This window comes from Pleurodeles waltl, chromosome 10, assembly GCF_031143425.1.
Source record: "Pleurodeles waltl isolate 20211129_DDA chromosome 10, aPleWal1.hap1.20221129, whole genome shotgun sequence".
Lineage (NCBI taxonomy): Eukaryota > Metazoa > Chordata > Amphibia > Caudata > Salamandridae > Pleurodeles > Pleurodeles waltl.
In genome coordinates this window covers 298,034,095-298,059,487 of record NC_090449.1, presented here as the reverse complement: position 1 = coordinate 298,059,487, position 25,393 = coordinate 298,034,095, and the positions used below count along the sequence as shown (strand labels likewise).

General features: G+C 44.7%; 1 protein-coding gene across 1 annotated transcript in view; it reads left to right on the top strand.

Annotated features, from left to right (window-relative positions):
* The window catches only part of CREBBP (CREB binding protein), a 1,321,122-nt gene that overhangs the window by 967,933 nt on the left and 327,796 nt on the right, over positions 1-25,393 (top strand). The window contains exons 22-23 of the mRNA XM_069210450.1: positions 12,779-12,856; positions 20,943-21,010. Of these exons, the coding sequence (XP_069066551.1) occupies positions 12,779-12,856; positions 20,943-21,010 (146 nt within the window). The remainder of the gene's footprint in view (positions 1-12,778; positions 12,857-20,942; positions 21,011-25,393) is intronic.

Sequence of the window (25,393 nt, the reverse complement as noted above, 5' to 3'; positions counted from 1 at the left end):
CTAGCTAGCCTCTACAAGTTAAGGCTTTACTGAGGTAAGTAACTTGTTTGTCAGATCAGACTAAATTGTTTAATATTCTGATTTGACCTTGAAATGGAGATAACAAGGTACTGTCCCAGACTATTGCATCAGGTGTCTTAACAATGTCCTTGTCTGAATGACTTGATACTTTCACGCGTATTGGAGCGATAAGGCATCTGAGTCAAAGGCAGACATGCTGATTATTAGGCAACATTAGAGGATAATGGAGTCTGTCTGCTCAAGATTGTCTGGCCTTAATGACATTTCATCAGTGGTTTTAGGAAAAGGCCCCCTGTAGCCAGTTATCCATGGTGACCTTCTGTTGGTGTAAATGTGGGAAGATGAGCATGACTTGAACACCCTCGAACAATGGTCTTTCAGGAAATGGCACTCCAACTAAATCATCTGGAGTTGAAGGCTTTCTTCCTGTATTTAAACTATTTTCTTAACTTTCACAGTTATCTGACTGTTAAGTTATGAGGTTGGGTGATCAAAACTAAGTTTTTCCTTTTTCTTTTTATCTGCAAAAGAAAAGCAACATAAAAGTGAGCACCCTGAAAAGATGTAATCACATCGTGCCCATTGCAACTGTAAGGTAAAGCCTACAGTATTTTGATCAGTCTTCAGCAATGGACGTTTTAACTGATTGACCTGTTCAAAAGAGTATCAGCAGTTCTTCTTTATAGCTAGCCTGGGTCCAGGAAAGAATTCTCTAAGAGACGTTCATCTTCTGGATTGGTTGAGAAGACATATTTGTGTCTTTCAGGTGATCCTCCTATTCCCACTTAATGTAACTCTTAAAAAGATACTGAAACTTTTTCTGGTTCAGGATCTTTGTTTGGCAAAGGGAAACATTAGCCAGCTCTCTTCCCTTGATGAACTTAAATGCTCTATTACTAAAAATCTAAAGTATGTGCTCCTAGGTTTTATAGAAACTAATATTGTCATAATGTATGCAACCAGGAAAGACTTGACATAAGCATAAATGGCTTCATTTTTGTCACTGCCTCGGTCTGTAACAGGATCCATACTATTTATTAATATTCATTGCAGATCTACTGGCTTGGGTAACACAGTGGGTTCATGTATGTGTTAACTCTGTCGTTGGCTGGTCCAGGTACAGGAAACATGTTTGCTACTAAGAATGAGGCAATAGCAAGACACATTGGCCATCTTCCTTTATATCCATTTATTAGAGGTCCTGCACTAGTGTAATTGTAATGTGTGTTTTTACCTCTGATGCAGACACCAGTTGAGCCCAAGTTTTTTCTACATTGCCATTTTGCCATGGAAAACAATCTTCCTGACGAGAAACACATCTGGTACAAGGTTTGGAGAGATTCAAGCCCTCTCCGAGAGATTCCCACTTGTTTGTCCAGAAAGATAGAGATACTGAGAATAGCATCTTTTTTGCTCTCTTTTTGTTTCAAAACTATGTGAAGTCTGCTTACATCTTTAAGGTAGATGTGTTTCTGTTCTCTCTACCATTGTAAGCACTGCTCAATGTTCTGGAAACATTGTTTTTTTTCTAGGAAAGTTTCTGCAACCTGTTAGCTTGAAGGTTGATCGGATTTGTGCTGTCTTCCAGCAGATTGGTGCTGTGGAATCAAGCTCCCAAGCACATATGGAAGGAAGAAGAGTCTTGGGGGCCTGATTTAGAGTTTGATGGAGGGGGTTACTCGATCACAAATGTGACAGATATTCCATTCGCCTTATTACAGTTGCATTATAGCCTATGGAACTTGTAATACGGCGGACAGGATATCTGTCACGTTTGTGACAGAGTAACCCCTCTGCCAAACTCTAAATCAGGACCTAAATAATGAAAACACGTCTTAATAGTGTTCCCTTCTTCTCAATCTTGTGCCATTTGACAACATTTTCTGGGGGGAAAAAAAAACCTTAACCCATGTATGGTTCAGACACGATTTAGGGTGCAGTGCTAATATACAAGGGAATTGACACACTGATATTGTAGGAAGCTGGCTCTCTACAGGGAGTGCAGAATTATTAGGCAAATTAGTATTTTGACCACATCATCCTCTTTATGCATGTTGTCTTACTCCAAGCTGTATAGGCTCGAAAGCCTACTACCAATTAAGCATATTAGGTGATGTGCATCTCTGTAATGAGAAGGGGTGTGGTCTAATGACATCAACACCCTATATCAGGTGTGCATAATTATTAGGCAACTTCCTTTCCTTTGGCAAAATGGGTCAAAAGAAGGACTTGACAGGCTCAGAAAAGTCAAAAATAGTGAGATATCTTGCAGAGGGATGCAGCACTCTTAAAATTGCAAAGCTTCTGAAGCGTGATCATCGAACAATCAAGCGTTTCATTCAAAATAGTCAACAGGGTCGCAAGAAGCGTGTGGAAAAACCAAGGCGCAAAATAACTGCCCATGAACTGAGAAAAGTCAAGCGTGCAGCTGCCACGATGCCACTTGCCACCAGTTTGGCCATATTTCAGAGCTGCAACATCACTGGAGTGCCCAAAAGCACAAGGTGTGCAATACTCAGAGACATGGCCAAGGTAAGAAAGGCTGAAAGACGACCACCACTGAACAAGACACACAAGCTGAAACGTCAAGACTGGGCCAAGAAATATCTCAAGACTGATTTTTCTAAGGTTTTATGGACTGATGAAATAAGAGTGAGTCTTGATGGGCCAGATGGATGGGCCCGTGGCTGGATTGGTAAAGGGCAGAGAGCTCCAGTCCGACTCAGACGCCAGCAAGGTGGAGGTGGAGTACTGGTTTGGGCTGGTATCATCAAAGATGAGCTTGTGGGGCCTTTTCGGGTTGAGGATGGAGTCAAGCTCAACTCCCAGTCCTACTGCCAGTTCCTGGAAGACACCTTCTTCAAGCAGTGGTACAGGAAGAAGCCTGCATCCTTCAAGAAAAACATGATTTTCATGCAGGGCAATGCTCCATCACACGCGTCCAAGTACTCCACAGCGTGGCTGGGAAGAAAGGGTATAAAAGAAGGAAATCTAATGACATGGCCTCCTTGTTCACCTGATCTGAACCCCATTGAGAACCTGTGGTCCATCATCAAATGTGAGATTTACAAGGAGGGAAAACAGTACACCTCTCTGAACAGTGTCTGGGAGGCTGTGGTTGCTGCTGCACGCAATGTTGATGGTGAACAGATCAAAACACTGACAGAATCCATGGATGGCAGGCTTTTGAGTGTCCTTGCAAAGAAAGGTGGCTATATTGCTCACTGATTTGTTTTTGTTTTGTTTTTGAATGTCAGAAATGTATATTTGTGAATGTTGAGATGTTATATTGGTTTCACTGGTAATAATAAATAATTGAAATGGGTATATATTTGTTTTTTGTTGAGTTGCCTAATAATTATGCACAGTAATAGTCACCTGCACACACAGATATCCCCCTAACATAGCTAAAACTAAAAACAAACTAAAAACTACTTCCAAAAATATTCAGCTTTGATATTAATGAGTTTTTTGGGTTCATTGAGAACATGGTTGTTGTTCAATAATAAAATTAATCCTCAAAAATACAACTTGCCTAATAATTCTGCACTCCCTGTATATAGTGCACTAAAATAATGTACACTCTGCAGAACATCCGGTGGATCCCCGATTGGTTTTGCAGAGGTAAAAGTAGACCGGAATAATGCTCTAATTTGTTGTAGTGTTGGCGAGCAGTTAGGCTTATCAGAGCATTGTGCTAAGTATTTGTTGTACTCACAGGGGCAGTAGATGAGACACACACTCAATAAATCCGAGACCAATTTAGGAAAATAGCAATTCTTCTTATATATGTTTCAAGTTTAAAAACCTTCGTAATCAGCCAAGTAGATTTTTAAGCATAAATACTTTGCAGTTTCAAAAATAGACAGTGCCATTTTCAGAGTTCTCTCAGTGTTATCCTATGGAACAAAACAATGTTCAGCAAACACAGGGTTAGCAACGACTTAAGAAGTCAATCTCAGGGAGTTAAGCTAAGTACTGGGCGCTGATCAGAACCATACCAACAGGTCACACCGGGCGCCACTGGGGCGGCTAGGTGCAGTAAAGCGACGGGTGCCCAATTGTTTTCTATGGGAGTTTGGTCCTCCTGACAAACAGGCTGCAGGCTCTGGCTGGGAAGCCAGTCGGGAACAACAAACAGGTAGGTAGTAGCCTTGGGGTGCTCGGATGTAGGTGCACTTTTGGTCCTCTTCTCCTGTGCCCAGGGGCGACGGATGCAGGGGTGTCTTTGGGCATTGTGTTTTCACATACGGGAGCACTCGCAGCCAGGGAGCCCTGTGTGTTGAGGCTGCAAGCATTGTGGGGTGAGTCTGGCAGGTGTGGACCCAGAGTAGACTCAAGCTCTTAGGACCCGGGGGACGTCGTTGGCACTGGTGACCCACCTCAGCAGGGGTAAGGAGTGATGGGTGCAGTGTTTGCTGTAGTGGTCAGATTCTCTCTCCACAAGCCTGTGGGAAAGGGGGCCTGTGTACAGAGGCCGCAGGTGTCTCAGAGTCTAAGATGGGTGAGACCACCCTGGACACGGTCTCTGGACAGATGGGGACCCTTGTTGGCACTATTGGTTGGCTTCACCTTGAGTCATGGACGTCGGGTGCAGTAATCTCTTCTGGTGTTGAGTTTGTGGGGTTCCAGCAGCTGCAGAGTCTCTTCTTTGAAGTTGCTTGTCGCAGGGCAAGTCTGGTGCCTACAGGAGGCTTGAGCCTTTATTGAAGAATGGATGAGTTGGCTTCTTGTGCAGGATCCTTCAAGGTCCGCAAGCAGGCCTGAGTGGCTGGTTCCAGGTCAGGTGCTGCTTCTTTTCCTTTTCTGGGAGAGCAACTATTCTTTGTCCAAATCTTTTTAGGTTGTCGAAGTCTGAGTTCTAGGGTTCAGGGGGTCACCACCTAAATACTCAATTTAGGGGCATTATGGGAAGTTCCAGGCGGTAGCCAGTGGGCTGACCACCTTAAGGGTGGCTGCACCCTTCTTATGATCACTCACACCGGGAAGTGGGCATAATCCTAACCCCAATGGCCTAATTCCTTCCAAGAAAGATGGAGAAATTTGAAAAGTACTGTCCACTTCAGCTTGTCCACCTTAGGGGTGGAACTGGCATGAAGTGGACACTCCTCCTAATGTATCAAATTTTCATGTCTGTGCTGCTACCAAAAGTTGGTTCAGGACAGGGGGATCGTTAATCTCCACCATCTGTAGATGGGCGGAGATGGCGCCATATTACAAGGGCCGTATTACAAAGGCAGCAAGGCCTTTGAAGCTCTCCACCCTGGAATCTCCATCCTGCCTGGGATATGAGGGCACACCTCTGGCCAGTGCAGGCTTCTCTCTCAGGCCCTCAAGAGCCTTGGCTCTCACCTTAAGGGGCCAGACACGCATCTGTGGTAGCTGAACTGGTCAGGGCCAGTCAGCACACGAGTAGTTGGTAGGATTTCAGGGGGCACCTCTAGGGTGCCTTCTGGTTTCATTTTTCAAATACATCCATTACTGGGGTTAAGGAAGGTTTAATATTCTGAGATTTTGATACTAAACATCCCAGGATTCAGAAAAGTCATCATGTAACTAGGGAACTCGTAATGACCAGTGTCTAGCACATGCATTTGAAATGGCTTCCCTTTTCACTTACTATGTCTCAGAATCGACAGAAACTTAGCATGGACATATCTGTTCATGCATCTATGCCCTCACATCTGTTCATGCATCTATGCCCTCACGTAATATAATACACCCTGCTGTAGGGCTGTAAGACCTGCTAGAGGGGTGCTTTACATATATTGCGTGCAGTGTTGGGGGGCATGGCACACATGTAGTGTGCCATGTTGCATTTTCAGTTTTGGGAGCACCTTGTCACACAGCCTGCAGTGGCAGTCTGTTTAAAGTACCCATTTCCTAGGTACCAGGGGTACCATTTACTAGGGACTTAAAGGGGGCGGAAGGGCCTGGTCGCTTTTGGATCAAGTGACCAGGTGTCTTGTTTTAAGGAAGGGCCACTGGCACTGGGGACATGGTCAGCAGGAACCCAGTGCACTTCAGTTGAAGTTGCATCTAAAAACCTGGCAAAAAGTAGGGGGTACTGCAACCAGAACCCAGCTCCCTACAAATGTGTAGTGACACTTTAAAAAAAAAAAAAAAAAAACTTTTCAAATTCCGCCTGCAGTGGAGACAGTTTTCAGAGTTGTGGGAGAAAGCCATGTCCAAGAGTGCCTGAATTGCTTTGATGACTAATTAGCGGAAATCTTTACCTTACTTCTGAACGTCACTACAGACCAGAGGGCATTGGATAGTGTTCAGTGTTGTATCCTACATTTTACCAAAATACCATCTGAGGTACTACCTTCTACAGAAAAGCATCAGTGCGTCAAGGAACTACTAAACCCTGAAGTGCCAGAGATACCAGTGCTTCTTATCATATTTCTTATTGTTCAGAAAAGGAGGTGGATAAATATAATTTTGGGATTTGACAACTTTCCAAGTACTCGCAGGATCAGATCTTCTGCATGGGGAGATACTTCCTGCAGGAAGACTTTATGATGGCAGTAGATTAATTTGTTCAGTCACTGGCTTGAGTCCACACCAAAAATTGCAACAAATCCCTTGTAAGGCATATATTAGGATGCAAGGTCACCAGAAATTCTTGCATCTCAGTCACTGGTTACTTTATGAATCTTGTCAGGAGTCAACTGGGGCTTGTCTGTTTCCTTCTTTTTATCCTTTTTTATTCACTTTAATGGCTCATAATGCTCTGGTCCATACATCATTTACCTCTCTTCTAGGAAATATATTTTTGCACAGTTCTGCTGTTCAGACCTCTCCCAGTGCTGTCGTAATCTTGTAGTCTGATGATTACATTTTGTTGTCTCCGCATGTAGCCAATCCAACAAGAGCAGGGCAGTGATGTCAGATCGAAGATTCATATGATTACTCTGTTCTTGTCCTTCAGAACTCAAGAGATGGCATCAGATATTGAGACTTGCTTATCATTCAGGGACCCCAAGTCAAAAATAGTTTATCTGATGTGTACTTCTACCTGCATCTTCCTCACCCCTTAAAACTCTTCTAGAGCCAAGACTGGATCTTGAAATCTTGCAATAGTGCTCATGTGTCGACAGATGGCACAAAGTCTCCAAGTTTACTGTGGCTCCAAGTTTGCTCCAACACCTCCTGTATGTGATGTAAAGGAGGCAGAATATGGCTCCACCCTGCCCTTCATCATCCGTGCCTTTTTTCCTCTCCTTTCGAAGCAGATCAGATGTGCAGGTACTTTTTCTTTGCTCAAGTTTTCTTGCAGTGCCATAAATCCTGGTTGTGGTTGTTCCAACACCTTTCAGACTCTCACCGTTCGGATATTTTTGCTCTTATTTCTGAACCACCATGGACCCTTTTGGGTTCAGGCCTTCATCTCTGTAGGCACTAGGGATCAAAGATTATTCCTGCAGTAAATCGACTGTGTAGACATGTCTAGCTGCAGTATTTCTTTGTTGGTCTGGATCCAACACTAGAGGTAGTCTTGAGAACTTCTATCTTTGTTGGGAGTCAATCTCGCTTGGCCACGCTACGTTGATCATGTTGCAAGTTGTTCCTCCTACCTTGGCTCTTCCCTTGTCTCAGTGCTCCATATCACGTTCGGACTCCTGATGGGCTGGACAAGACTGTGCTTTGGCGCCCAACTCAGTTCTGGGGCCAGATCCACATCTGCCTTTTCAGGCACTTGATGCTGACCTCACTTATATTGTAATGTTAACACACACACACTTAAATGGCTTGACTCTGGTTTCCTCTGGTGTGTATTTGGGCCATAAAAAGTTTTAACTCTGTCATTTGCCTCCCCACAGGTCATTTCTGCTGTGGCCTCTGGTCAATTTCAGACAGCTGGCTGGCTCCATCCTGGTCTCGACATGTTCTACTCTTCTGCTGAATGACTTGCCAGCTTTTCACCATCAGTGTAAGGCACTGTGGCTGGTGTCTGTGTAGTGCTCTTTTCCAGTTTTGGTGGTGTTGGTTACATGGATTGAAGTTGAAGGGACAATTTAGGCTGATCCTGGTGCTCTTTCTCCTTGTGCTGAATGATATTGACCATAGTCCCTGGCACTCTGCTTGCTCTTCTGGATCCCTTGATCACTCCATTATGGCATCAAGGAAGATGTCTGCGGGTGTTGATAGCATAAGGGAAGCATTTTTTTCCTTTTCTTTTTTAGGGCCTCTCAGTGGTTTCGATCTTGCCTTGGATAATGCAAGTGGATAAGATTCTGAGGTTAATAATCAAAGTTCCTGCAGCCTTGATTTGAACATGTTTCCTCTTTAAATTAAACACTGGAATCCTTTGTATTTAAGATTGATGACTTCTGCTGTAAGCAATTCATGGAGGCTACACACGCAGACTGATGGTTGTTCAAGGGGTAGGCTTGATAGGAGACACTTCTGTTGAACATGTGCAAGCCTTAACACGTTCCCTGGTGCTAAAGGAGAGTTTCATGTGTTTTGAAGTCCCTGAAATGCTGAGCTGCTCTCATTTCCATCTGTATAGTGCATTTGCAACCACATGCCCCACTTTACTGGGGCCCTTGTCTTATTTCTAGTGGTAGTTCCTACCATAGACAACTCCTGTTTGCAGTGTGCAGTGGTTTGATTTGTTTCTCTTGCTCGTAGTAGCAGTTCAGATGTTCTTAAGTGATGACATTATTGGTGTTGAGTTGAGTTTCTGGGTTGGGGAGTGGGACATATATTGTTTAGGCCTGGCTGATTGTTGATGCTGAGGCATGCAGTCGGCCTGGCAGTTCCTGCTGTCAGTTATATGCTATCCAAGTTACATCTGACTTTAATGGAAGGGTCCACCGTGCCAGTGCTGTTCAGTCTGTCGTGCTAATTCCGATGCTAATTGGTGGATATTTTCATTATTGTTCACTGCATTCTTTTGAGGTCATTTTGAGCATTGCAGTGCAGCATCTTGCTCCAGGACTTGGAAATACTTTTGATGCAGTCTTACCATGTATTCGTTGCCTTTGTTCTTGGTTGATGTCTTCTGACATATATGAGCAGGTGACCTGAAATGGCTTTACTCCTCTGAAATGCAAAATATGATTAGAGGAATGCCTGCAAAATAGTCTAAACTACTAGTAGTTACTCTGGGTAGCATTCTTCTAACACATCGTTTTTTGCCCACGGCCTGCTTTTGCAAATTCCTGTTGTTTCTCATAAGAACAGTGCTTTCCGACCCGCCAGACGAGTCTCCCTCCATTATCCCCAGATCATTTAGGCCTCACATATGAGGTATAGCTTAGGTCCTATAGCACAAAGAGCAAGGGACCCACATCTGACCATAACCATGGCCATTTATGGCATAACATTTGTTTGTCTTCCACCTCAACTATGTGGAGGTATGGAACATAGTACCTTCGGGCTTTAATAGGTTGCAGCTTGTAGTTAAGTGGATGCTCCTGGTGGTGCATAATAGGGCACCCATTTTAGCTAGTTTATGCTTTTCTGTATGTTATTGCTCTTCACTCTGGATTGGGATAGGAGCTGTTTTTGCCCGCTTGGCCGCTACAGTCTGCAAGTGAATAGTTTCTGATCAGCTGCTTTCCTTTGTGATAATTTTTTACTCCTGCTGGCAATGGTGTCTGCCTTTGTTCTCTTACTGTTGGGGCCTAGGCAGTAGGATCAAGGGACCAGTTAAGGACCCAAATGGCCTCCATCCGGTTTGATGGGGTAGATAAAATGAAGTGGGCCTGCTCTCCTGAGACATTGTGTCGCGCATGTGGCACCTACACCCACCGGAAACTGGTCAGTTTAGTGTTAGGTGGGACTGTGGTTTCACCCAGCGAAATCTGTGGACCTGTAAGAGCTATGAATGTGGTTGAAAGTCAGGCTGACCACCTTCAGGCAGTGAAACTGAACACTATACCCTGCAATTGAGGACAGAAAGTCTTCAGTTTCACCTTACCATGTGGAGCTCAATAAAGCACCATAAAGCCATCTTACATGTCTGGGATGGTTCTAAACCACCTCAGGCTTGCTGTTGTCAATATGTGAAGGTAGCGGAGCAGCTCCTGAAACAATTTTTTTGTAGTATTCTGCTTGGCTGTCATGTACTTTTGCTGTAGGGTAGAGTCAGACCATCAAAGACTTCACTCAGGTGAAAAGTTTGTATCACTCAGTCTGCCAATGTGTAATCCAGCTCATTGATGGTCAAGTTCTTCCTTCTTTTCTGATTGTCACAGCAGCAGGACAGTTTGTAGTTAGAAGGGCAGTTTGTAGTTAGAATGGCACCAGTGCTGAGATTCAACTCCTCCTTTAATCGGCTTTGCCTGCACTGGTGTGTATGTATCTCAGTGTCCACATGAGGACGACAAACTAAGTACTGATCGAGTACAGTGCAGGATGACAGAGTCAACCAGAAGGTCTACAGCAACCAAGTTTAATTCTTCTTTGAACCTGGAGGAGCATCATAAACCTGCAGGAGCAATTGTGTAGACTGCCTATAGTCTCCTGTTAAGTTTGGCCTGGTAAAGATGTGTTGTATAGTTGCCTAAAACATCTGCTCCTGTTTCCAAGGGAGATGGTCACAAAGCAAGAATTGGCTGGTGGCTGAGTTTTATTGGTAAACACATTCTGAATAATGGAATGCATATCGCTGGGGAAACGTTGTTACATGAGAAAGGACAGAGAGGGAGAAAAGTAGGCAGAGGAGGAAAGATGGGAATGTGAGATGTCAGAAGCAGGGCACCACTTTAATACAAAGGTGAGCTATGTCTGTTCACCAGATGTTGAGTCGAAATAGACCCCACCATTCCCTCGTGAACACTTCATACACACAGCATATGCCCTACATGCATGTCTCAGACATGATAGAATTAGTAAAATCCAGTTTAGCCTCCATAGGAGTACTCCTGAGGAGTAGGGTGAGTTAATTTCCCCTACCACAGTACACAAGAAAAAGGCCTAGACTAAAATGATGCTACCTCCACCATCAGTCATGGCTCAAAATGGTTCAAGAGGTCCTTAATATTCATCAGAGTAAGAGTACACATTGGGTGTCGCACTGAGATCAGAATGTGGACGAAATCCAGACCAACATGCATCACCTTCACTTGGCCAACATGTGTTGAGCTCCCTGGTGGAAAAACATAAAATACATGGTTGTTGTGCTTTTAAGATCCATGTATAACACTTTCACCCCAACACCTCTTTGTTGTAGTGATCTTTCTTAGGCTACACTCGCCTAGTGTGATATTATTACTGCTTCACTCTCAGGCATATGTATTAAGCCATGCTTGAAATCCAGTGGCTCCATACAGTAGACATACTTTGGTAAGCTGCTTTCCTTGCATTCTGTAACATGACCTCTAAACTGTCAGCAGTGAAACTGACATAAGAATTTTTACTTTTTACTAGATTATGCCAAGTTATGCTAATCATTCCCATTTCGTCTGTGGGTTCCTTGTACCTGAAATACTAAAGGTATATGTTTTGACCCCAGGTAAAGCTTTCACTTTGTCACAGTTCTGGTGTTAACATTGACACCCCCTTCCCCCTTTACCGTGTTAGTAGACGAGCTAACCAGCAGAAGGAAATGCTTTGCATTCCACTCCCCTTATAGGCTTCCTTTGCTCTTCTATTATACTGCACCCCAGGTGAAAGGGCAGCCGTCAAAGAGCCCTGTACAAATTTGAAGTTGTCTCCATTAAAACTCAACACTTGTTTTTGGACGTCCTTCCTTACGTTTGGCGTGTGAGAGCTTAATGTAAGCCATTGGGGCATCTATGATGGCTTGTCCACATTTTGGATCCTTTGGTATGTCTGAATTTGCACAAATGTCTGCTATTTGGCAAGGCGTACTTGGAAAAATCCTGCTTAGCTTAAAAATGTCAAATGTGTTGGAAGCAAATAAATATTTTCAAGAGAATTTGTATTCCTAAAGGGATCTACCAGTTGGAGGACAGCCAGAGTAACACGAGTGAGGCAGCACAAAGGTAAAAAATGAGAGACACAGGAGTCATTTCTGTCATCACTTTCTGTTGTAATTGAAACAAAAATGCCACTCTCTCTCCAAAATCCAATACAGCTACCCACTTCAAAGTCTTTGTTCCTTCCAAATGGTAATTTTTGTGGAGTGTGAAACTTGCAAAGCTTAGGATTGGTAGTGTGGTTTTAAGGGTGGGAGACTCAGGAGAATAAAGATGTTAATGCTAATTTATTCAGTATCAAAGTTTAGGATTTTTATGTTTATCTAGTGTGAGTGCCTAATGGGGATGATAAATTCCTAGATTTGCAATAAGACTTTCTTTCAAGCTTCCATGGTATCACCACAAATTGCACATGGCAACATGTCTTTGTCCATTAAGAGACCTCATGGCATAAACCATTTCTTTCAGAAGGATTATTTTGTGGCATAGAACAAAACAGAACCTTGAAATGTTATGTGTGTACATCAAGAATATATTTAAAAAAATGTTGGTGGCAAAGGAACAATTTAGAAATGCTGCAGTTTATAAACGGCAGTGACACATGAGATATCTAGCTAAGGATTGCAACTGGAATTGTCAGTGTCTACAGTAGCTAACTTTTTTGACACCTTTTATGATATTGGTTATCTTGCACCCAAACACTTGGACTGATAATCATGTCTAAGGAATCTGCATACCGAATTCATATTGTATTTTCTACATATTCTTAAATTATTTAGACAAAGTCACCTCTTTATTAGATGTGTTGATGTTGATTGTCTTATTATAACAACTATGCTCTGTTTTTGTCTTGACTTTAGTTTTGTCGATTGCAAAGAATGCGGTCGGAAGATGCACCAAATATGTGTCCTTCATTATGAAATTATATGGCCTTCAGGGTAAGAACATACTTTTTTTTTTTTTTTTTTCCTAAGTGCTGGAACCCCTCTTCTACCCTGACTTCATCTTCAACAAATGCCTACACTTTACTTTTTAATATATTTATATTGCAGCCCTGTAACTGTATTTTCTAGTTTCTCATAACCTGCATTTAAATATCTTATTTAAGATTCTTTATACAAAGGTCACTGCCTCATCACCCTCTCCTTTACTTTGGAATGTAAGATTCGCTTTTCTAGACCTGCCATCTCTCTTTAACCTCCATTAGTCTGAAATAAGAACCATCTTCAGAATTCCATCTTTTTCAGATTACCTAGATTTTTAAAGTAACACTCATTTCCATGGTCTTGACCACATGAACTCAAACATCAAGAGCTTCACCTTTCATAAAGTTCAAGTAAGCTTTTGTATTCCTTTTCCACACTTGCACTTTCAAGAGGCAGTCTAAATCCTCTTAACACACATATACCTCTAATTAAAAGGACAGTGCACCTGGTGGAGCTTTGTTAGATCGAACCAATAGTTGCAGTGTTCTATTTCAGTCGTCGAAGGGCGCTGTTTTGCTGTATATTCTGATATAGAATACACCAGCCTTGCTATATGCTCAGTTAAAATACGAGTTTATAGTCCACTTTCCCCTTCTCTCTGAGTAAAATATAGAATATCAATTAAGATTAATCAGACATGCTTTGACATATGTCTCCCATCAAACGTGAATGCATTTTATCCAGTATTGGATCTTTCATAAATTCACATGCTTGAATCATCCCCGTCGTCGAAGTGGGAGTCCCACGGTACATAAAATAGCAATAAATAATGAATTTTTTTTTTTGCCATAGGCTATAATGGAGTCAGAGCTTGCTCATATAGCCTATCCATGTCCTTTTGTGAAAGGACCCAAACCTGCCTGCTGTCCAATCAGACACCATCACCCTCTAGAACCTTCTCCAGAGAAGCTCCCTTCCTCAGATTTTCTACCGCACGTCGTGTGAAGGGAGTCTCCCTGAGCTCTGCTCAGTTTTTCTTCTACTTCAGAGATTTTGTCTCAAGAAAGCTTCAAATATGTCAGATTCTTCTAGAAAAGGCCTTTTCCGCCCTTGCAAGACCTGTGGGAAGAAAAGGCTCCATGTGGATGACCCACATAAAGAATGTCTGTACTGTCTCTACCCACAACATCAGGTTAAGGACTGCAAAATATGTCGCACCTTCTCCACAAAGACCCTCAGAGACCGGGAGGGCAGACTCCTGACATGGTTACAGGCCAAATCCTGTACTTCAGGTGAGGAGAGTGGGTCAGAGAGGCCACATAAAAGGTCCAGATCTGAGGACCTAGGCCACATAGAGAAATCCAGAAAGAGGCAGAAATCTCATCATGGGAAGGGCTTACAGACTTCAGTCTCCTCTGAGCCTTACTCTCATCTTCAAAAGAAGGAGTCTTACCATCTATCTCCTTCTTCAGAGCCTTCCACTTCTGGAAAAATGACTCTGAAAATTAGAACGACGACAACACCGTTGACGACCGTGACGACGACGACGGTATCTACATCTACCGTCTCCACTTCATCGTCGACGAGACCGTCGTCAGCGTCGACGACCCTAACATCGACGGTAAGGGGTCCGATCCCTTCTCTCCAGACTCCATCGGCACTGTCGACGACTGCCCCGTCGACTATAACCTCAGCGACGTCATTCTCATCGGCGCTATCGCCATCGACGGGGTAAAAGAAACTACCGTCGACGACACTACCGTTGACTAAACCATCGTCGGCGAAATCATCGTCGGCGAAATCATCGTCTGCAAAATCATCGTCGACGAAACCACCGTCGGCGACTCCACCGTCGACGAGACCACCGTCGACGGAAAGATCTGCACCATCCACGGCTGCATCAACTTTCACGCCATCGACGGCAGTGATGCCTAGTGGACACGTTGAGGCCATTCCTACCTCTTCCAGGTCTCCAGCTCTCCGAGCCATGGTCAGCATCAGAAGTCTACCTGCACAGGACGTTTATCCAACCAACACATCTCCAAACAAGGTGTCGGCTTCACTACCCAGTCATCTTCTTGACTGGGAGGAATCGGACGAAGGTCCTTTTGGAGATGCACATAGCCCTTCGCAGCTCCATGTCAAATATCAAGACGACGATGAAGAGAATGAGTATGAACAGTATCAACCATACTACTCTCATCAGGACCAATACTATGAAACACGGGAGCCTCAACACAGAGACACCGTAGAAATGCCTTCCTCCTTAATCCAGGATTTACAATCCATGCTTCAGGATTAAAGGAGAAGGTTTCCAGCGGAAGGTCAACCACAGGCACCGGTCTCTACGGTGACGTCAGGTAATGCTCCTCCTCCTCCAGCTACTCCAAGATCAACATCACACTTGGTGTTAGCTGCACCCCCCAGAGATGAAGGTTCCACTTCAGGGGAAGAAGAACAAGAAGAAGGAGAAATTTCTACTCCACAACATCCTACAGAGGAATGGGATGATTATTTGGCCCCCACTCCTTCTCCACCACCTCCTCGCCCCTCTGATTCTCCGCCCGAGGACATAGGTGGTTTCCATAATCTTATGGACAGAGCCGCAGTACGTTTCCACCTACCAACATCTGTCTCCCAATCGGAATGTTTCCTGCATGATTTCAAAGAGCAATCACGGAAGTCGATATGGTCCATTCCGATTATTGATTACATTTGGAGCGAGGGCACAAAGATTATGCGGAATCCGGCTACTGTTCCTCCAGTTCCACAAAAACTGGATAAAAAATATAAGGCGACCCAAGATTCTCCGGCATGCCTTACTTGCCATCCAAAGCCTGATTCGGTCATCTCACAGGCTGCTCAAAGGCGCTCCAAAAATCCATCAACGCCTATCTCCACTCCTCCAGACAAGGAAGGTCGCAGACTGTATAATATAGGCAAGAGATTCTCCTCAATGTCTGCAATCACTGTCAGGGCAGCGAATTTATTAGCAATTTTAGGCCGATATGATCATCAAATGTGGTCCGACATGCAACCTTTCCTGGACCTCATCCCAGAAAATAAGCAAGAAGAGGCACGAAAGATCCTACAGGAAGGTGAGCGTGCGTCGGAAGAGATTATTGACTGCGCTCTGGACATAGCCTCTACTGGTTTCCGCCAACTAGCGGGCGCCGCTGTCTTACGACGACAAGGTTGGCTCAAGGCCACATCCTTCAGACCAGAAGTGCAGTCCCGAATTCTAGACATGCCTTACGATGGGGAATCTTTGTTTGGCAAACATGTGGATGACGCACTTCAAACCATTAAGACGGACACAGACACGGCCAAGTCCCTGGGTACCCTACAGTACAGGAAGCAACCCTTTCGAGGGGCTAGAGGTAGAGGTTTCACCTCATTTCGAGGTTCCTTTCATAGACAGTACCAGCAATCCCAGTACAGGCCTTCATACCATCAGCAGTACAGGCAATCATCGACTGCCTCCTATACCAGACAGGGAGGGAAACGAAGACAGGGTTCACAATCCAGAGATCAACCCAGAAAGCAATGATTTTCCACAGGCACCGGCTATGCTCCCTCAATGCCCGCAACATCAACAAATAGGAGCAAACATTTCCAACTTCATCCAAGAGTGGAAGAAGATAACATCGGACAAGTGGGTGCTAGATATAGTGACAAGAGGTCATACCCTGGAGTTCACAGAAAAGCCACCGCTTCACCCACCAACATCAGGCAGCTCTCTCCACCTTCGTCTGCTTCAAGCGGAAGTCTTCAGCCTTCTGGCCAAAGGGGATATAGAGGCAGTTCCTTTGCAGCAACGAGGTCTCGGATTCTACTCCCGTTTTTTCGTCATAAGGAAGAAGTCTGGAGAGTGTGGCGTCCTATATTAGACCTCAGGAAGCTCAACAAGTTCCTTCGGAAACAATCCTTCAGGATGATCACATTGTCAGATATCTAGCACCTCTTGAATCCTGGAGATTTTATGACAACCTTAGATCTCCAGGACGCCTACTTCCACGTTCCAATACACCAAAAACATCGCAAATATCTCAGTTTTACAGTAGCCGGTGCCCATTATCAATTCAGAGTCCTGCCATTTGGCCTCAGATCAGCTCCGAGAATCTTCACGAAATGCCTTGCCCCAGTCGCAGCCTCCCTCAGAAGCAAGGGTTTCCAGGTGTTCCCTTACCTGGACGACTGGCTCATAAAAGCTCCGTCATCTCTACTAGCCTCAAAAGCCACAGATGCCTGCCTAAGGCTATTCAACAGTTTGGGTCTAACAGTGAACCTACAAAAGTCAGTCGTGTTCCCCGCACGCAGAGAGTTTTCCTGGGAGCAGAATTGGACACTATCCAAAACAAGAGATATCTTACCCTAGCAAGGCAGCAGAAGCTGACCCAATTGGCTGTCACAATCTCCACAAGAAAGTTTGTTTCAGTAAGACTATTCAAATCGCTTCTGGGCATGATTTCCTCAGCCATAGTCCTAGTACCGCTGGCAAGACTCAAGATGAGACCTCTACAAGAAGAACTACAACTCCAATGGACCCAGTCACAAGGATCCTTCGACGATTTAATAACTATCACACCAAGGATTCGGCAGATGTTAGAATGGTGGTCCCACATCAACCACCTCTCCCACGGTCTAACCTTTCTGGCACCAATAGCAGATTTCTTTATCACCACGGACGCCTCCCTAGAAGGATGGGGAGGCCACTTACAGGACATGCGCATTCAAGGCAGATGGTCCAAGCTCCAAAAAGAGATGCACATAAATCTGTTAGAACTGAAGGCGATTCATCTTACGCTCAAAGCTTTTCTGCCACGCATCGCAGGATCATCAGTGTTAGTCAGAACAGACAACACAACAAGCATGTTCTACATCAACAAGCAGGGAGGAACAAGATCCCTCTCCCTCTCAAGGGAAGCTCAGTCTCTCTGGAACTGGCTCACACGGAACAACGTCTGCCTCAGGGCAGAGCACCTGGCGGGGGTCAACAATGCTCTAGCGGACTCTCTCAGCAGGACAGACGACAACTGTCACGAGTGGGAACTCAACCAGACCATACTCGAGAGCATTTTTCAACTATGGGGTCGGCCGATCCTAGACCTGTTCGCCACCAACCTGAACACCAAATGGCAGTTTTACGCCAGTCGATACCCACTCCCGGGGTCGTGGGGAAATGCTCTTTTGATAAGATGGTCCGGGATCTTTGCATACGCTTTTCCCCCCATTCCACTGATTCCCAGACTCCTCAGGAAAATGAAGACCGAAGCCTGCAAGATCATTCTCATAGCCCCCAAGTGGCCGAGGCAGTACTGGTACACGGAGCTCCTCCTCCGGTCAATAGCCAATCCAGTCCTTCTCCCTTGCAACCACAATCTTCTATCGAAGAATCAGGGTCTCATCTTACATCCCGACCCAACTCCACTGCACTTGCATGCTTGGCTCCTGAGTTCGGAGAGTTCCAAGATATGAACATCGACCAAGAATGTAGGCTCATATTATCTAAAGCGTGAGCGGAGAGCACGAATAAGACATACAAATTAAAATGGAAGAGGTTCTGTGTTTGGTGTTCTCAGAACAATTTTCACCCATTTCAAATCAATCTTGAGCAAATTCTTCCTTACCTGCTCTCCCTTTCCAAAGCTGGTCTTTCCTATGCATCAGTCAAGATTCACCTAGCAGCTATAGCCTCTTGCAGACGATCGGCTAACATGCCGTCTATTGGTTCAACCAGAGTCATCAAACAGTTTATGAAAGGGCTGTTCCGCACCTTTCCTCCAGTTCGCTTACCTCCGCCAGAGTGACACCTTAATATTGTTCTCTCCCAGCTCATGAAAGCCCCTTTTGAACCCATCCATAGAGCTGAACTCAAGTACATCACCTGGAAAGTGTCAACATTGCTCGCTCTCACCTCTACCAGAAGAGTCAGTGATATACAAGCGTTCACTACTAAATAACCCTTTCTAGTTTTTTCTGAGGATTTCGTTATGCTCCGAACCAATCCCAGATATATTCCCAAAGTTCCATCTTCGTTCCACCTCAATGAACCAGTTATTCTACGAACCTTTTTTCCAAACCCTACTACGATAGCAGAGAGAACTCTCCATTCTTTGGACATTAAACGATGCCTAAAATTTTACCTGCAAAGTACCAAGAACATCAGGAAATCAGACCAACTCCTAGTATCTTATTCTCTGGGACGTCAGGGTACTGGAGTAACCAAGGCCACTATAGCCCGATGGATTTCTTCCACAATCCAATTTTGTCACACCAAGGCAGGAAAACCATTGACTAGACGCCCGAGAGCCCACTCTACAAGAGCAGTCTCCACATCAGCTGCTTTGTTTCAAGGTATTGCCCTTGAAAAAATTTGCCAGGCTGCGACATGGAAAACCACGCACTCCTTTACGCAGCACTATTGTTTGGAGTCATCACAAAGAACAGACTCTCTAGTAGGACAAGCTGTGCTACGCCATCTCTTTCATTAAGGTGAGACCTTTCCTTAGTTATAGTCATATGGTTTAAGATGCAGATAACCATGGTTCTATTGTGCTTCCTGGTGAAATATCTAAAGTGTATGTATCTGTATTCCTTCGTAACTCACGCTCAGAAATATGAGTTTTCTATAAATGTTATTATTATTATTATTATTAACTATAATTGAGATAGAGGGTCTTCATGCTCGCACCCTCCACCCACGCTGGATACAATGTTTATCAACCATACTGCTGTCTATTCAGATTCAAGCATGTGAATTTATGAAAGATCCAATACTGGATAAGAAAACAAGTTACTTACCTGTAACTACAGTTATCCAGTATTGGTATCTTTCATAAATTCACATGCGACCCACCCGCCTCCCCTTTGATGCTCGCATTCCTCTCAGGTTTTAATTTTTCACTCTCGTGCTGGAAAATCTGAGGAAGGGAGCTTCTCTGGAGAAGGTTCTAGAGGGTGATGGTGTCTGATTGGACAGCAGGCAGGTTTGGGTCCTTTCACAAAAGGACATGGATAGGCTATATGAGCAAGCTCTGACTCCATTATAGCCTATGGCAATTTTTATTTATTTATTATTTATTGCTATTTTATGTACCGTGGGACTCCCACTTCGACGACGGGGATGATTCAAGCATGTGAATTTATGAAAGATACCAATACTGGATAACTGTAGTTACAGGTAAGTAACTTGTTTTCTTATCCCTCAAGTTGAACATAATGGTTACTACCTTTGAAATACTTTCTATTCTTGAGTGAAAAAAATATGTAAAAGTAACACAACACACAGTAATGACAGTGTGAAAGGTTGAAGGGTTAAGATTATAGGTCTGTGTGTTAGGTAACAGGTTAAAGGCTTGATGTAGAGTTAAGGGCTTCATTATAGGGTTAAGAGCTAGGTAGTAAGGGATTAAGAGTATAAAATCTAAAGGTGTTGGAGCACAGGGGTTAAGGTTGATTTGATTACAGGTGTGGAGTTAAGGGTTGGAAATAAAAGTATTGAGATAGTGTGTGGGGTTGAGAGGTTCAGAGCTATGACTTTAGGGTAGGAAGCATAAGTTTTGGTTAGTGATATAGAGTGCTGGATATGAGGTTAAGCGTATGGAGTTAGCTGTGATAAAGGGGATTGGTTTTGAGGTAAAGAATGAAGTATGTTGTATATGGTTAAAGGTATGAGGTTTTAGTTATATGACTATGGTTAAGAGTTAGGGGCTTGAGGGAAAGAACGATTGCTATTATTACTTATGTTTCGTGTCACCATTTGAAATGTGTTTGAGGTATGTTGATAGTTATTTTTTTATTGTTTTTTTTGTTAATACAAGGAATCAGTTTTTTCAAAGTAACACGAGACCGGATCAATTTTAATTGAAATAAAGTTTTGAGAGGCTGCCAATCAGTGTTAAATTTGATTGATGATGATTCTCAGAAAAAATAGATTTAACAAGTTACAACACTCATGCACTGAACTTACAGAAGGAAGGATCTGTTTGAAACAACCTTGCAAGAAGTGCTTTTTTCAGTCCTCATAAAAAAGTTAATGAATGTATGCTTCTGCTATAAGTGCCTTTGTTGTGATTGTAGATATATTCTATTGTAGCTTTATCTGTGATAACTGCTTGAAGAAATCTGGAAGAACGCGGAAAGAAAACAAATACTGTGCAAAAAGTAAGTTGATTTTCTCTTCTCCACTTTCTCTATATTTTCCAAGTGGTGCCTTGAGTAAGGTTAAAAGGCTTGGGGCACCGGCTGGGATTGTTCAGTTAGCTAAAGTGAAAGTTCTGTGTAACGGTCAAATGCATATTTTTCAGCGGGTTCAGGATGCAAAAGATTTTTTAAGTTCCTTGAAATTATATATAAACATAGAGGGTGAGGAAGTGTGTGGGGGTGGATCAAGCGATGACAAAACAAGCGAAGGTAATCTGGGAAACAAGGCATGAGGAGGAAGAGGAGTAGGCAGGAAAATAGGGGATGTATAAGATTTTCTGTACATATTCTTCAATGCTCTGATATACGTTCTCGTTTTTTGGGGGGGGTTTTTTGTACGCTTCCACCCGCTGGAGTGTGCATCCTTGGGTGTCAGGCTCTTGGAGTGCCAAGCCAGTGCACTCAATTTTGGGATATTGGATATTGGGGGGTGGGGGGGGGGGGTCACGGCAGTGGGACCACCACGGGGGTCACAAGGGAGAGAGGGGCCAGGACAGGAAAGAGCCTCTGCAAGTTTAAGTGGGGGGAGAGGGGGGTTCACAGGTTGGAGGTAAAAACTCTGCAAGAGATCCAGTTGCAGGTTGATGGGGGTGGGCATTGGAGGGAGGAACACCGGGGGTAGTTAGTTCTAAAAATGCAGGTGAAGACCAGTCAGCCATATCCTTTACCTAAGGACAAGATACAGAAGGAGGGCGCAAGTAAGAATGCTACCATAATACAATTCCCTTGCGAAGTGATGGGGTGGAATACCAAGGAATGATTGGGTACAAGTTAAGAGTAGCTTCATGTAATCTAAATGGGGCTAATAACAATGCCAAACTACATGGGATTCTTAACTGGCTGGAGGCATCCCAGGTACAAGTCACCCTCTTGCAGGAGACTCATTTAAAGGCCAAAAGCAAGCTTCCTAAACTCCCTGCGTCTATCCCTTATTCTTTCTTTGCATCTGCTGATGCCGCGGTACGAGGTGTAGCAATACCGTTCTCTAGAAAATTTGCAGGGAAGATTAAGTCAGTTTTTAGAGACCCGCAGGCAAGAGGGATATTAGTTACTATTATGGTGGCTGACAAAGTGATCCATTTTGTATGCTTTTATGGGCCAATAGAAGACGATGCAGGGTCATTGCAGGCTATATGTACACATTTATCTTTACTTCCAGGTTATTTTATAATTGGAAGGGGCTTCAACATTATACCAAGTATTCAATGGAATACATCACGGAGGAACAAAACGCAGAAAAAACTACGAGCCCACCAAATGCTTTCGAAATTGATCTCAGATTTAGCTTTAGTAGATGTGTGGCGGGCCGACCATCCCAAGGAGAAAGAATTTACATGCTATTCAAAAAGGTATAATACTGCATCAAGAATCAACTATATCCTAATTTCATTTGCAGTGAAGTGGCAGAGGTCAGGGATACTCGCATACTCTTTTTCTGATCATTCTGTCCCCTGGGTTAATATTAGCGAATTTGACAATCAACAGAGTCGCCCGCAATAGCGATTAGATAGATCTCTCTTGGCAGACGAAGGCTAGGTAACTTATCTCAAAGCGTTGGTCACTGAATTCTTAGAGGTGAACAAGAAGTCAGCCTCTCTTTTTAATATTTGGGGAGCCACCAAAGCTTATGTATGAGGGGAGGCAATTTCTTTTAAGACTCACTTAGGAAAAGTAGCTCGCGAAAAGAGCAATCGACTTCAAAGGGAGCTAGAGCAGGCGACAAAAAGAAATCGATCACTACCCAGCCCAGAGATAGAGTTAATATTGGGCAGGGCTCAGGCCAAATTAAGGGATTTCTATCGGTCTCGGGATATACTTAATAGAAATACAAGGTTCGATGGCATCTGTCGCTGTAGATACGCATGTTCTGCAATAGCTCGCCATCTGGTGTTGGGCCGGAGTGTTACAAGTTGTTTTTCTTCGAAGAAGTCTTTCGAGTCACGGGACCGAGTGACTCCTCCTTTTGTCTCCATTGCGCATGGGCGTCGACTCCATCCTCGATTGTTTTTTTTCCGCCATCGGGTTCGGACGTGTTCCTGTCGCTCCGAGTTTCGGAACAGAAAAAATAGTTAATTTCGGAAGATTTTCGTCGGTATTGTTGCGTTCGGGATCGGCATACTTACATTCAACACCGCATCGAAGATCGAAGAGCTCCGGTGCCCTTCGGGGTAATTTTTCGATCCTCCGTCGGGGCCTGGTCGGCCCGACCGCGTGCTGAAGAACGCCGATGGAACGGACCCCGTTCCGTTTCTGCCCCAAATGCCACAATAAATACCCCTACACAGACCAACACTTGGTCTGCAACCTGTGCCTGTCACCTGAGCACAGCGAAGACACCTGCGAGGCCTGTCGTGCGTTCCGGTCCCGAAAAACACTCCGAGACCGTCGAGCCAGAAGACTTCAAATGGCGTCCGCACCGACAGCCCGACGGGAGTTCGAGGAACAGGAAGAGGAAGGTACCTTCTCGATCCAAGACTCAGACTCCGAAGGATTCGACGATACACAAACCGTGAGTAAGACGTCGAAAACCACACAAAGAAACATTTACAAGGCCCAGGGGACGCCACTGCCACCAGGCCATGGCTCAACCCATAAAATCGGTGACCGACCGTCGGCACCGAAAAAGGCCCAAACAGTGCCGAGATCGTCCGACTCCGGTCGAGACACCGGCACGCAGCCTTCTCGGGACCGAGAAAGTGCTGGAGACAAGCCTCGACACCGAGATGCCGGTGTGGACACGGCTCGACGCCGAGACAGCGGCACCGAAACAGATCGACGCCGAGAGGTTTCGGCCCCGAAAAGGAAAAAAGTCACCTCGGAGCCGAAAAAACACGCAGACACAGTTTCGACGCCGAAACAAACTGCAAGCGACCCAGCTTCAGGCTCTTATACAGAAGAGCACTCGCTAACCTCCCAAATGCAGAAGCATAGGTTTGAGGAAGAGCTACAAGCAACTGATGCGGACCATACGCAAAAGCGTATCTTCATTCAGCAGGGGACAGGAAAAATAAGCACCCTTCCCCCCCATTAGGAGAAAGAGAAGGTTGGAGTTCCAGACGGAACAAGCACCACAACCAAAAGTGGTGAAAAGAGTTACACCACCACCCTCTCCTCCGCCCGTGATTAACGTTTCACCAGCACAAACGCCATCACACTCCCCAGCTCACACCACCATGAGCCAGGGTGACCAAGACCAGGACGCATGGGACCTATACGACGCCCCAGTGTCAGATAACAGCCCAGAGGCATACCCTACAAAACCATCTCCACCAGAAGACAGCACCGCGTACTCTCAGGTGGTGGCTAGAGCAGCACAATTTCACAACGTAAGCCTCCACTCAGAACAGGTCGAGGATGATTTCCTGTTCAACACACTCTCCTCCACCCACAGCTCCTACCAAAGCCTGCCTATGCTCCCTGGTATGCTCCGGCACGCAAAAGACATATTTAAGGACCCGGTCAAAAGTGGGGCAATCACACCAAGGGTGGAAAAAAAGTATAAGCCGCCTCCTACAGACCCGGCTTTCATCACAACACAGCTGCCACCAGACTCTGTTGTTGTAGGAGCAGCTAGGAAAAGGGCCAACTCTCACACATCTGGAGATGCACCACCCCCAGATAAAGAAAGCCGCAAGTTTGATGCAGCTGGTAAAAGAGTCGCAGCACAAGCTGCAAACCAGTGGCGCATCGCGAACTCCCAGGCACTACTTGCGCGCTATGACAGAGCCCACTGGGACGAGATGCAACATCTCATTGAACATCTGCCCAAAGACTTCCAAAATAGGGCAAAACAAGTGGTTGAGGAGGGACAGGCCATCTCCAACAACCAGATCCGCTCCTCCATGGACGCTGCAGATACAGCTGCACGGACAATTAATACATCTGTAACTATCAGAAGGCATGCATGGCTCCGAACGTCTGGATTTAAACCAGAGATTCAACAAGCAGTTCTCAATATGCCTTTTAATGAAAAAGAACTGTTCGGTCCAGAAGTGGACACAGCGATTGAGAAACTCAAAAAAGATACGGACACTGCCAAAGCCATGGGCGCACTCTACTCCCCGCAGAGCAGAGGGAATTACAGCTCATTCCGTAAAACGCCCTTTCGAGGGGGGTTTCGGGGTCAAAGCACACAAGCCAGCACCTCACAAGCCACACCGTCCAGTTACCAAGGACAGTATAGAGGAGGTTTTCGGGGACAATATAGAGGAGGGCAATTCCCTAGAAATAGAGGAAGATTCCAAAGCCCCAAAACCCCTACTACTAAACAGTGACTCACATGTCACTCACCCCCTCCACACAACACCAGTGGGGGGACGAATAGGTCATTATTACAGAGCATGG